This window comes from Neolamprologus multifasciatus, chromosome 17, assembly GCF_963576455.1.
Source record: "Neolamprologus multifasciatus chromosome 17, fNeoMul1.2, whole genome shotgun sequence".
Classification (NCBI taxonomy): domain Eukaryota; kingdom Metazoa; phylum Chordata; class Actinopteri; order Cichliformes; family Cichlidae; genus Neolamprologus; species Neolamprologus multifasciatus.
Window position 1 is genome coordinate 22,177,601 of NC_140455.1, and position 14,395 is coordinate 22,191,995.

Here is a 14,395-nt window from a genome sequence, read left to right on the forward strand (position 1 = left end):
GAAGCTGTTTTTGTAATATTTCAAGGGCTGATTGAAAGGACTGCATCACTGGGATCCACTCGATGGTGCTTAAGGGTGCACAACTGAACCAAATACACAGATTCCAGTTTAATCCCCAGTTAAAACCACTGGTGGACCAAGTGCAAAACATTTATCATCTACGTTCTGCTGCAAAACCCTGCATCCTGGCATTCACGTAGACGTTACTTGATGTCAACGTCTAAATGTTGCTTCAGACTGACCCACCATCCGGTCGCAACCGTCTGCAATCTTTGTCGGATGGAAGTGGATCAAAACACCAAGGTGTTTAATCTGTCATGAACTCCAGACACTGATCAGAGCGAGAACATGCCAGATATCCCAGAAACAAGCCCAACAAACCACTGCCTATGTGCCAAATCACTTGGACTGTTGTTTGCACACAGTCGGCGAATTGCCGTTCAAATACTAATTGTTTCCTACACGAATCATCAGTCTGTTGATTGACAGAAAAACAATCAGCAATCTACAATTGATTTTTTTAGGCAACTAGGCGGTGGTTAATCGCAGCTCGCTGAGATATGTCATAAAATGTAAAATGATTTTTTTTTTTATTGAAATATAATGATCTGGCTCAAAACCTGTGGCAAGGTTCTGACTTACTATAGGTTTTATATAGAATTTAGACGAGTGAAAGGTTAATCAATAAAGTAAATTATCACTAGGTGCAACCTCATTTTAAGCTAAGACCTGAAGATCTAAGAAATGTCATGGTCCTGGGCCATGTTGGCCCAGTATTCTTAGTTTTTGTGTGTTTTGTATTTTGTTCTTTATTTATGCTGTGGTTCCTAGGTTCTGTTAAGATGTTCCTTATTTGATTACCCCCTGTGTATCTGTGAGCACTCGTTTCCCCTCCTTGTGTTTTATTCCATGTTTTCCCCAGCCCATTATGTCTGTGCTCTCCCCGTGCTCTCTCTCCTCCTGTCGGAACTTCCTGTTTTACTTTGACAGTCTCCCGTCAGTGTTGCGTTTACTCCTGCCGTGTCTTGTTATGATTATCAGTGTCACCTGTGTTCCCCGTGGGCTCCCACTTCCCTCGTTAACCCTCTGTGTATTTATGTCTGTGTCTCCCTCAGTTCTGTGTCACGTTCTCCCTCATTCATGGCCGTGTGTTTCTCCGTCTATTACGTTATAGTTTCCCAGTTTGGTTTGTATGGTTTTGCTCTCCAGCAATAAAGCTGTGAATTTTGAGTTCATTCCTGCCTCCGTGAGTTTGCGATTGGGTCCTCATCCAGCCTGCACACAGCCAAAGAATGACAAGAAATGCCTTTGAGACTGGATGGATAATTGAGATCTTTGCACTTCTGTAAAGTGTGGGTTCATCTGATTGTTGTTGGATGAGTGTTTCGAGCCTGGTCTCACTCCCAAATCATCACAAATGAATGCTTGGTCATTATGCCTTTATTACTGTCATAAGATGTTTTCTTAACCCAAAAACTCCAAGCAGTTTTTGGTACCTAAATCTCTCCAAACCACGAGTAAAAGTGAAAGTAAACACAGAGAGAAAATGAAGCTCCCATTGGCGACAGTGATGATTTACCACTCCTGCCCTCATTGGCGGACACCTTGTAAGTATCCCAGAGGCGGCATCTGCTTTGACAAAACTGCAGTGTGTGAAATTTGAAAGGTTGGAGTTTGAAATTGAGTTATTACTTTGAGAAGAAGCGGCAGGACATTTGTGCAGTGTTAGTGCAGTACACACAAACAAAGAAAACATACACAAAGAAAGAAAAACTCTCTTAAAAATGTGAATTATTTTCCTTCTGCATTAAAAAAAGAAAGATGCATGAAAACTGTATCGTGGCATAAGAATTTAGCACACTGCATTACTCAGCGAGAGAGCAGCCTGTGCTCAGCATGTGTGCATGAACTGCACTGGGTTGCCAGGTACTTGCTAGAAATCCACAGTTTATTGTATCTCCAACTCCTGAGCTTTGCAAATGTAGGATTTTAAATTTGTTATATATATGTGAGTGTGTGTGTGCAGGTGACCGTGGGTGTGTTAGGTGCCAGACCTGCTCGCTCATGCTGTTAATGCCATCGGGCCCCAACAGGTTCACAGCCTGCTTGACCAGGTCCGTCCGACCGCAGTTGAGCATCCTGAAGCCCAGATCCTGCAGGAACTTGGCCTCTGTGGAGGCTGCGTCCAGCTTTCGGGTGGCACAGAAGCAATCCTCGGCTCTGCAGACAGAAGCAGCAGATCTATTACTTTGATTAAGACGAAGCTTATGTCAGAAATGGATTTTGAGATCCGAGCACATACATCGCCACGGCATGCTGAGGGAAGCTGAAAACGATTGCTGATCAGGCTTTCATAACTCAAATTCTCCTTATCAGGAAACAAACTTGCAACTTTATAAGTACTGATCTGCTTCAATTTGAAAGTCAGTTCCTTAATATCTGAGTTTGTCAACACTCACTTCTCTTTGATTGCTTCTGATTCGGTACTTTTCTTAAGCAGCTTCTCTCCAGGTAAGGCTTCTGCTATGACTCATTATTACCCACTCACGTCCCCCGTAAAGCCTCTTAATCCAAGCATCTGTCACAACTGCAGTTTCCACAGAGAAACCTTTGCCGGATGTTGGTCTACATATACATGACAGTTAAATCTGACATATGCAAAGAGATGCATTAATTGGCACCTCAAAGTAGTTCATTTATTAGTTCTTTACAAATACATGAAAAGTGAAAAGACTCTTAACCCGGTGACTCTGTGACAAATTACAGAAAGATTACAGAGTGAGCGCCGACGAGGTAAATATGGTGCACGGCTTTGTAACCACTGTGGAGTGTTTGCAAATGAGGGAAGAAAGAGAGGACGAGCGAGGCGAGACTGTGAGTGAGTCAGAAACAAATACAGAGAGAAGATTTATAGGTTACTGCTGTCCAAGGAAGAAGGACAAACACAGCAACTGACAAGCCTCGTGAAAAAGCTTTTAAATTTTACAGTGCAAGGCTAAATTCAGTTCACTGTCGGGCTACGATGAAATGTTAACATGTTGTTAATGTTGTCATTAATAATAAAACAATACAGGGTGTGCTCCTGTGAACTAAAGGCCGGCGCACACTTTTTGTCTATAATCCCCACATTATTCCATTAATCACACTCATTTGTTTAGTTTGGCTCCATATTTTCTCCCGGCTGTCCTTGCCATCCCTTGCAGTCAGTCTTTAAGCTCCACTCAGCAACAACCGCAGTGGGTGAAAACAATGAAGCCAATGCAAAAGTGTCAAAAACTGCAGCCCAGCTTTAAATGTATAACAATCCCCACAGATTCCCATTTTAAGATTAAATAATAAATAAACTTAATGAATGAACTCACACAAATTAAATTGTATTAAAGGGTTAAAGTCGTGTATAATTGGGGTGTGGCTGGTTGCTATTCATCACAGAGGTCCTCTAATCTATGTTTGTGCCCCTTAAACCATTTAATTGTAATTATCTGAAAAATACTATGGTTTAAAACCGAATCCAAGAATCTGTGCTCCAGTTTTGGTTAACATTAAATGAGCAAGCTTCTTTCCACTGATTAGTAACTTTCCTTGTAAGATAGTTCAGCCACATCTGGTTACCCCCCACCCAAAAAACAACAACAATAACAAAAAAACATGATTATGATGGTCAAAATGCTTGTGCTGAGGCTTCATAATCATAGTCTACAATGACCAATTAGTGATGAATATCTATTTCCATCTTTTATATGCAGTCTGTGGAGTTACGATCGTATGTGTCCTGTAATTTTTATGGCAAGCCATCAAACAGCTGCTGAAGGACTTCACTAAATTCGCCACTCATGTAAACCTGCAGGTAATGGTGGAAAAGTCAAGGGATGATAAAAGTCAGTTAGATATCCCTAAATGCTGCTTATTTATATAAAGCTGTAGACAAAATGTTTCATTGCACAATATAAGAGTTAAAATGAATTTATGTGTGGGGGTTTATCCATTAATTGCTGTAATGTCATAGATAAAGTGCATGTATTTGCCAGCCAAACTGACAGACCTACAGCAGACTGAGTTGTTTTGAAGTCGGCAACTGACGTCAGGTAGTTGCAAAGCGGGTCCACGTCTTCAAAGCAACCATTTCATGGGCAACAGGACTGCAGTGTCATTGCAGACGGTTGTGATAATGTTTTGTCTGTGTGGTGATCTAGAACCAGTGTTTCCCCTGTCTGTAGCAAAGCAGCACATTCCTGCTTTCCAAAGGAAAGCATGAAAAAGAAAATGAAAACAGCACCGTGCTTATGAAACTCTGCCCCCTGGTGGTGACAGTTTTTGTTAAATTCCGTAGAGGGTGATCGCAAAACACACCTTTCAATAATGAAAAATAAAATAATCGCAACTATTCTGCTGAAAAGCTATTCGATGTACAAAGATGGACACTGAGGAGGATGAATGGATGACATATTGATCAGGTCTGTTCAAGTCAAACTGCTCTCTTAAAATGTTTTGTCTGATGTAAACACCATGTAATAAGTCAGGTTGTGCTCAGACTGCCCGTTTGGAGGAGAATTTGTTTCCCCCGTCCCTGCTGGATTTTGCAAAGCCTGGACTTATGAGATCGTGTTTCCTTAGGAGTGCTCATCCAGACTCTCCTATTATTTGGCCCGCTGCCCCAGCAGCGAGCGGTATCTATGATCGTTATGGATCGAACCCCCAGTTTCTACGCCCCCTAAAACGGGTCAGTGTCGATAATGGTTTGACTTATTCCTCGTTGAGCATGGCGCTTCTCAATGCCCGATCTATGACAAATAAAACGTTCTTATTGAACGATCTTATTCTTTCCAAAAAACTGGACTTATTATTTTTAACTGAAACCTGGCAGCGTGATGGTGACTATTCTTCTCTTATTGAACTTTGCCCGAGCAGGTACTCCTTCGTCAGTCGGCCGCGGACTTCTGGTCGTGGCGGAGGACTGGCTGTGGTGTATCGCAATTGGTTTCACTGTCGCTCATTGATGGTTGAAAAAATGTCAACGTTTGAACTACAGCTGGTTAAAATTGGAATTAAAGATCCGTGTTACTGTGCTGTAGTTTATCGTCCACCTGGACCTAACGGTCAATTTTTAAAGGAGTTCAGTGACTTTTTATCTTCCATCTTGAAGTTGTCCAGATTGCTAATAATTGGCGATTTTAATATGCACATTGATGATGACTCTGACCTCTTTGCCAGAGGTTTTCTTAGCATCATGGACTCTTTTCACTTCACACAGCATGTATCTGGCCCCACCCACACCAAAGGGCACACTCTGGACCTTGTATTTACTATTGGCTTAACCATTGACTGTATTAGTTCTGAGGATATTTTTATTTCGGACCATCATTGTATTATATTTAATTTGTCTTTTTATTTGCCGCCTCCTCCTGAGCGTCGTGCTTTTAGCTCACGCGTCTTAGATTCTTCTACTGCTGCTAAATTTTCTGACGTTTTTAATTAGGATCTGCCTGTTTCTAATGATGTTGATTCATTAACAAATCTTTTTAATAATTACTGTCTTTCTATTATCGATAATATTTTCCCTATTAAAACTAGACTAGCCCCTGTTACAAAACCCTCGCCCTGGATAAACGACAGCATTCGCTGTTTAAAGCGTGTGTGTCGTAAAGCTGAGCGTTTGTGGAGAAAGACTCGTTTACAGGTTCATCTCTTTTATTTAAAAGACCTTTTAGTTTCTTTTAACGCTTCAATTCGTGATGCAAGGGCTGCTTATTTTTCAAACCTAGTCTCTAGGAGCAGAGGTAACCCTAAGGTTCTATTTGACACAATTAGGGATATTGTTGCTCCGGCTTCTGCTGCTGTCCCTATTTCTTCAAATGAAGACTGTGAAAATTTTCTTTCCTTCTTTGTTGAAAAGGTTAGCAATGTAAGGAGCAAAATCTCTCCCTCCATGTACCATTTGCCTGTTCTGATTTTACTTAAGCCTGTCATATTTGAAAGATTTTCACCAGTGTCTTTACCTGAGTTGTTGAAGCTGGTCACTTCAATGAGATCATCCTCTTGCCCCCTTGATATTTTATCTGGGTCTTTACTTAAAAATGTGTCTATTAGTCTAGAGTCTATTAGTCCTAGTGTTCTTAAAATTATTAATGCATCTACTCTCTGGTCAGGTCCCTGTTTACTGTGAAAGTGCTGTCATTCACCCACTTTTAAAAAAGCCTAAACTTGATCCTTCTTTGCTTTCCAGTTACAGACCTACCTCAAAATTGCCTTTTATTGCCAAGATTTTAGAAAAGGTTGTGGCCAAGCAACTCACGGATTTTCTAGATGAACACAACGTTCTTGATAAATTTCAATCTGGCTTTCGTAAGGCTCACTCTACCAAAACTGCACTTCTTAGAGTGTCTAATGAAATTTTGATGAATTATGATGCTGGAGAGTGCACTGTTTTGATTTTGCTGGATCTGACCTCTGCTTTTGACACTGTTGATCATCTTATTTTGTTAGATAGATTAAACCACTGGGTGGGTGTATCAGGTACCGCATTGGAATGGTTTAAATCCTATTTGTCAAATCGATCTTTCTTTGTGGCTACCTCTAAGTTCAGATCCTCCGTCAGCTCTCTTGACTATGGGGTGCCTCAGGGCTCTGTCTTGGGACCATTATTGTTTTTGTTGTATTTACTCCCTCTTCTGCAACTTCTTAGCTCTTTCTCTGATATTTCATATCATTGTTATGCAGATGATATTCAGCTATATCTCTCTTTTAGGCCACCTGATGTTTCTAAGCTCCAAATCTTGCAGTCCTGCTTAGATTCCGTTAAAGATTGGCTGGCTGGTAATTACCTTCAACTAAATGCTGATAAAACGGAAGTCATTGTCTTTGCTCCTGAGAAATTTGTTCCCCTCGTGGTTAAAAATCTAGGCCCTCTTGCTTCCTATATTAAATCATCCATTAGGAACCTTGGTGTTACATTTGATCCAGCTCTGACGCTGGACACACACGTTAAATCTTTGGTTCGCTCTTGTTTTTACCATTTAAGAAATATCGCTAAGCTGAGTCCCATTGTGTCACGTTCCGAATTGGAAATGATTATTCATGCTTTTGTTTCATCTCGCTTAGATTATTGTAATTCCTTGTTTACTTGTTTAAGTAATGCCTCCCTGGAACGACTGCAGGGTGTTCAGAATGCTGCTGCTAGGCTTCTGACAAAGCATCACAAATGCTCCCATGCCACTCCCCTGCTGATTCAACTGCATTGGCTCCCTGTCAATTTCAGGGTCCAATTTAAGATCATAATCATGACCTATAGGGCCCTGCACGGTGTAGCTCCAACTTACTTAAGTGATCTTCTTTTTCCTTATCACCCCAGCAGGTCCCTGAGGTCTTGTGACCAGGGGTTGCTGGCTGTCCCGCATACAAGGTTAAAAACAAAAGGTGACAGAGCGTTTGTATCAGTGGCTCCCAGACTCTGGAACTTGCTTCCTTTGAGTTTGAGATCTGTGGACTCAGTCATGTCTTTTAAAAAGCAGTTAAAAACCTATCTGTTTAAACTTGCTTTTGGTTGATTTTGTTTTGTTTTAGATTTTAATGTCTGTTTTCTGCCTCTGTAAAGCACTTTGTGATTTTATCTTGAAAGGTGCTATATAAATAAAATTTTATTATTATTATTATTATTATTATGGTACATGTAAACAGCTGACCTCAAATCTGTAATCAGAAAGTAAATGTGCAAGTAGCTGCTGATCAGTCTCCATATTCATCTACATGTTCTAACACTGTGGATGAGATTGTGTTAAAATAAAGTGTGAGTGATTGTTGCAAGTCATTCTTGTGTTTGGTATACGAGACTTGGTTGAAGTTTATGCTAATGCAGCATCTGCTGACTGAACGTCCATGTGCAGGCTTACAGGTTTCATAAATAGATTACACTGAGCTTCATTCTCCAGCAGGTTTGTACAGTAAATGTTGTTATTGGCATCGTATTCTTACTTTATTTGTCGGGGTTCACAGTCCACGCCGGGCAACAGCAGCCTGGCAGCCTGCCTCACATCGTCACTGTCCACAGAGAAGCTCCGTCGATGTTCAGTGTGGGCAACCGCCACCCGGATCCACTCCATCAGCGGGGGCAGCACCAGGAACGGCCTGCGGAGAAAACAAATTCATGTGCTACTGTTTAATATCTTAATTAAGTCAGAATACATGAAGATTCACATTTAGTTTAAATTATTTATGAGAAAAACAAAAGAGTCTTTTGGGGAAATTCCATAAATGCTTATTTTTCTTAGATGGCTGGAGGGGCAGTTATGTGTGTGACAGAAAGAAAAGTCAAATCTGTGCAGCTGCAAGTGAAGGGTAAACTTTGTGCTGTTAACAGAACAGAAGAGCATGAATCACACTGCTGTCTAACTGGACCCGAAGTGACTACTGCAGCTTCCTTACGTGCATGGGTTGTTTTTCTGACACTGAGTCAGCAGGCAGTCTGGCACTAGTTTAAAGCAGATTAAGCCAAGTTATAAAAAAGTGTGTGCTGCTCCACTTTTGTTTGATCGAGTGTGCATAAATGGACAGCTATTTGCACTTTTTGTAGGAGCTTTTTAGCTGAAGCGATGTTCAGACCTCTCCTTTCAGCTGTCTGTGGCCACAGGAGCTAAATCCCAATGTCTGGAATGGGGGAGGTGAACCTGTGAGACCTTTTGGCCTCCAGCTAACTTAAATTTGACAGCCTTTGAATTTCAAATGATGACATAAAGAGTAAAACCTCTGAAATTGACCAATGTTTTAAAAGTCACAAACCTAGCACACTGCACAAATAGTTTGACGAGAACCAGGGAGCTGAAATTCCATTGGAAAAAACGATCTGCTTCAGGTCTAAATGTAAGGATTAATATGTTATAGCTGAAGAGAAATTATCTACCTAACCTGGAAAATGATGTTAGCTGATGAACGTTTGTTTGGAGGCTCATTCTACAAACTAAGGTGGCTGTAAGTCTGATAAGACGGAGACTAATTTGGGTTGTTGTTAAGTCTAGCAGCTGAGCAGCTGCTCTGCTTGTGATACAACATGACATTATTGTTTTTTTGTTTTGTTTTTTTACACAGGTGTTTTGTGTTAGAGTTCTGTCTACACAGCATTTCATCAAATTAATTCAACACAGAAAGAGATACCATCAAGAAAATATGTAAACATAAAATTGTTTACATATTTTCTTGTAAATATGTAAACAATATTTACAAGAAAATATGTAAACAATATGTTTACATATATAGTTTACATATATATGTGTGTGTGTGTGTGCGCGCACACACACACACACACACACACACATATATATGCTGAGTAAAGGCTAACAAAAAATACTTAGTTTAGCTTTATTGTTTTTCTTTTCAACTTTTTGACATATTTGTAGAAAAAATGGGAGCTTTTTATATTAAATACAGCCAAAATTTCAAATAATGAAACTTTGGCCCAACAAACCAGTCAAAGCAGATGGCTGCTTCTCCCTGAGCCTACCTCTGCTGGAGTTTTTCTTTCCCACTGTTGACACTTGCTTGCTCACGGGGGTCTTTACCTTACAATATAAAATGCCCTGAGTGGACTGCTGTTGCAAACTGGTGTGATATAAATAAAATTAAAACTAAAAGTCTATTTAATTTCTGTCCAGGCGAAAGGTCAGGTTTCTTTTTTTTCTACTTGTGGTTCAGTGCAAATACAGCATTTTACTGATATATCAGTGCGTTAGCATAAAGATTCTCATATAACACAGAAGAAGAAGACAGCATGAAAACCAGTGAGTATAAATGGTGACAGGCACAGCCAGAAGTTTTTCTCTTGTATCATATTTAAAGTGTAGCACCTGTGCTCCACCTTAAATATGTACTACTGTGAGCAGCAGAAAGGAACACATCTGAAGACACTAGGTCCTTGAGATCCAGTACAATCAAAAGCCATAAAAGACTTTACATTTGTACACTTCTTTCTTCTACAGGAGTGACTGTGTATAAAGAAATGTGAAAGTTGAGAGTTGTGAGTGTATAAAACAATCAAATAAAGCAAAACGCCAAATAAAGACTTTTAAAGTTGAATTTAAAATAACACACAAAGTAACTAAATGACTCTGGTCTTAATGTTGCTCTGAGTCACTACTTGTGCCTAAACCAACCCATTATCATTTCTCATGAGTCACGCATCAGCCTAACGTCCTAAACACAACCCAATAAGAGGTAGTATGAAAGCCATCTGGAGCATCACACAGGCATTTGAGACATTTTTACTGTCTCATTTTGAAAAAGGTCTAAACCTCTGTGACTTCAAAGCCGGTCACAGCCTGTTGACGTCACAGTTCACGCTAGCGATGACCGACGAGTCAACCATAATCAAAGGCTCTGACTGCTAGCACAGAAACTCCTCCCTCCAGCTGTTCAAACCTGTTCAAGTCTTTCCATAGAAAATGAGCTTAGAGGAAGGGGAAGAAGCTGAAACAGCTTGTTTCACAAATGCCTAGGAAATAAGTATAACAAAAAAGGATTATTATGAACTGTAAATCATGCAAAGCTACTCTAGCCCAAAAATAATAAATATGGAAATATGGATAAGGAAATTAAAAAAAACACTGAAAAAATGAATATATAAAGTGTAAATCTTCTAACTCAATCATAATTTATTTATATATCAAAAATGTAAATGCAACCGTAGTACTAACATTTCCAAAATAAATCATATAAAAATTAAATAATATTGCTAATGTGATCTTCTCAGGTGAAAACTTTGGTCATCTTTCAAATTAAAAAAAAAAAACACTTAATAAAGACTCCGGCTGAACACTGAGAGCCACAAAATTTCTAATTAAAGATGCCCTTACTGATATGTGAAAAGGCAGCAAGTCAATGTTCATAAGTTATAACTCGGAGAGTGGAGAACAGAAAGAGATCTAGATGCTACAACCTCCCTAAATTCTCTTATTACCCTCTTTAATCAACATCAGTAATGGGTCTCGCCTGTCTGACAAGTTCATATTTCATCATTTGTTTCCTGTACAAGTATGTGTGTATGTGTGTGTGCTTGTGTGTTTTTAACCTCTCTCTCTCATAAACACGGACTCGCGTTGTTGTGTCCGTTATTAATCATTTCTCCTGCCGTCCAACAGCAGCTAAATTCAGGTCAGGCATTCATCAGATATTTTCAGTTTTACCACAATGATGTTTTACTGAGTAAAAATGGATAGGATTGAAAACAAAACTGTTCTTGTGACCTTCTCAGATCTTCATAGCCTTGAACTAAAACTAAACCATAACTGTAAATTACTTTCTTCTTAAAGTTGTTACATGAGCAATTCCACTCTCATGGTATTAGCCCTATACTGCAATTAGCATAGCTTAGTATACAGACTCAAGGCAGGGAGTAGTTCCCATGTTCCTCTGGGCTTACATGGCGTATAATCCAAACTTGAATATGTTTCCTGGTCTGTATAATGTGACATGGACTTTCATAGAAACACCTTAAAAGTGGTTAATAGTGTTCTTTGTAAAACTGAGAAATACAGACAATCATCCACAGCCACAGCCATCAAATACTTCAAAACATAAGATATAATGGGAAACTTAAATTTAAAACTTGAACAAAAGTGAACAGTTGTTAGGGGATGACGACATAAAAACGTCTATCGTTTCATTTTACCGTTTATTGTTTGTTTCGTGGTGTCGCAACATGAACTGTTTACAGCAATATTTTTTCATTGTTTTGATGGTCACTGTAGTGGCTATATTAATTTCTTAAAGTTCTCTCTTTCCTCCTCCATGAATCGCTACCTTATCGTGGTGGAGGGGTTTGAGTGTCCCAGGGATCCCAGGGGCTATGTTGTCTGGGGGCTTTCGCCCCCTGGTAGGGTCTCCCATGGCAAATTGGTCCTGGTGAAGGACCAGACAAAGAGCGATTCAGAAGACCCTTATGAATAGAACATCGAGGGAACAGTTTACCCTGCCCGGGATAGGGTTACCGGGGCCCCGCCCTGGATCCAGGCCCGGGGAGGGTGCCCGAGGGCGAGCGGCTGGTGGCCGGGCCTTTGTCCATGGGGCCCGGCCGGGCACAGCCCGAAGAGGAGACATGGGCCCATCCTCCCGCAGGCCCACCACCCGCAGGAGGCGCCATAGGGGTCGGGTGCATTGTGTGTCGGGTGGCGGCCAGGAGCGGAGGCCCTGGCGGACTGACCCCCGGCTGCCAAGACTGGCAATAGGGACATGGAATGTCACCTCTCTGGTGGGGAAGGAGCCTGAGTTAGTGCGTGAGGTTGAGAGGTACCGGCTAGATATAGTCGGGCTCACCTCTACGCATGGCTTGGGCTCTGGAACCAGTCTCCTGGAGAGGGGCTGGACTCTGTCTCAGTCTGGAGTTGCCCCTGGTGAGAGGCGGCGGGCTGGGGTGGGTATTCTAATATCCCCTCGACTTGCTGCCGGTACGTTGGGGTTTTTCCCGGTGGACGAGAGGGTTTGTTCCCTGTGCCTTAGGGTCAGGGAACGGGTCCTGACTGTCATCTGCGCTTATGCGCCGAGTGGCAGTTCGGAGTACCCAGCCTTCTTAGAGTCTCTGGAGGGAGGGGGGGGGGGTGCTGGAAGGTGCTCCACCTGGAGACTCTGTTGTCCTGCTGGGAGACTTCAATGCTCACGTGGGTAACGACAGCGAGACCTGGAGGGGCGTGATTGGGAGGAATGGCCTCCCTGATCTGAACCCGAGCGGAGCTTTGTTATTTGACTTCTGTGCTAATCACAGTTTGGCCATAACGAACACCTCGTTCGAACGTAAGAGTGTCCATAAGTGCACGTGGCACCAGGACGCTCTAGGCCGTAGGTCGATGATCGATTTTGTAATTGTATCACCAGACTTGCGACCATATGTTCTGGACACTCAGGTAAAGAGAGGGGCTGAGCTATCAACTGATCACCACCTGGTGGTGAGTTGGATCAGGTGGCGGGGGAGGACGCTGGACAGACCTGGTGCACCTAAATGCGTAGTGAGGGTGTGCTGGGAACGTCTAGCAGAGGCCCCAGTCCGCGAGATCTTCAACGCACACCTCCGGCAGAGCTTCAACAGCATTCCGAGGGAGACTGGGGACATTGAGTCTGAATGGACCATGTTCAGCATCTCCATTGCCGAAGCTGCTGCATCGAGCTGCGGCCGCAAGGTGGTTGGTGCCTGCCGTGGTGGTAATCCCCGAACCAAATGGTGGACACCAGAGGTGAAGGGAGCCACCAGGCTGAAGAAGGAGTCCTATCGGGCTTGGTTAGCCTGTGGGACTCCGGAGGCAGCCGACAGGTATCGACAGGCCAAGCGGAATGCGGCTCGGGCAGTGGCTGAAGCAAAAACTCGGGTGTGGGAGGAGTTCGGAGAGGCCATGGAAAAAGACTTTCGGACTGCCTCGAAGAGATTCTGGCAAACCGTCAGATGTCTCAGGAGGGGAAAGCGGTGCTCTACCTGCACTGTGTATAGTGCTGGCGGAGCGCTGCTGACATCGACTGAGAAAATTGTCAGGCGGTGGAAGGAATACTTCGAGGACCTCCTTAATCCCACTGACACGTCTTCCGAGGAGGAAGCAGAGTCTGGGGATGAGGGGAATGACCCGCCAATTTCCGGGGGCAAGGTCACTGAGGCAGTTAAACAACTCCTTGGTGGCAGAGACCCTGGTGTTGATGAGGTCCGCCCCGAGTTCCTGAAGGCTCTGGACGTTGTAGGGCTGTCCTGGTTGACATGCCTCTGCAATGTTGCGTGGAGATCAGGGGCAGAACCCGTGGACTGGCAGACCGGGGTGGTGGTCCCCATCTTTAAGAAGGGGGACCGGAGGGTGTGTTCCAACTACAGGGGGATCACACTCCTCAGCCTCCCTGGGAAAGTCTATGCCAGGGTGCTGGAAAGGAGAGTTCGTCCACTAGTCGAATCTCGGATACAGGAGGAACAATGCGGTTTTCATCCTGGTCGCGGAACACTGGACCAGCTCTTTATCCTCTCGAGGATACTTGAGGGTGCATGGGAGTTTGCCCAACCAGTCTACATGTGTTTTGTGGACTTGGAGAAGGCATTCGACCGTGTCCCTCGGGGTGTCCTGTGGGAGGTGTTGCGGGAGTATGGGGTGTCTGGCCCACTGCTACGGGCCATTCGATACCTATACAACCGTTGCAAGAGCTTGGTTCGCATTGCCGGCAATAAGTCGGACTTGTTCCCCGTGGGTGATGGGCTCTGCCAGGGCTGCCCTTTGTCACCGGTTCTGTTCATAATTTTTATGGACAGGATTTCTAGGCGCAGCCAAGTGGCGGAGGGCTTTCGCTTTGGTGGCCTCAGAATCTCATCTCTGATTTTTGCGGATGATGTGGTTCTGATGGGTTCATCAGGTGAGGGCCTCCAGCTCGCACTGGAACGGTTCGCAGCCGA

The 14,395-nt window shown here is 43.0% G+C and overlaps 2 protein-coding genes across 4 annotated transcripts in view; one reads left to right on the forward strand and one right to left on the reverse strand.

Annotated features, from left to right (window-relative positions):
* Nucleotides 1-14,395, reverse strand: part of LOC146499372 (ankyrin repeat- and BTB/POZ domain-containing protein 3-A) — a 265,463-nt gene that overhangs the window by 33,376 nt on the left and 217,692 nt on the right. For all 3 annotated transcript variants that reach the window (XM_085138905.1, XM_085138903.1, XM_085138904.1), the window contains exons 4-5: nucleotides 7,969-8,121; nucleotides 2,055-2,220 (exon numbers count right to left, since the gene is read on the reverse strand). In XM_085138905.1, the coding sequence (XP_084995031.1) occupies nucleotides 2,055-2,220; nucleotides 7,969-8,121 (319 nt within the window). The remainder of the gene's footprint in view (nucleotides 1-2,054; nucleotides 2,221-7,968; nucleotides 8,122-14,395) is intronic.
* Nucleotides 4,543-6,068, forward strand: LOC146499373 (uncharacterized). Its single transcript, XM_085138913.1, has one exon. The coding sequence runs from the start codon at nucleotides 4,595-4,597 to the stop codon at nucleotides 5,474-5,476; it is 882 nt and encodes a 293-aa protein (XP_084995039.1). The 5' UTR covers nucleotides 4,543-4,594; the 3' UTR covers nucleotides 5,477-6,068.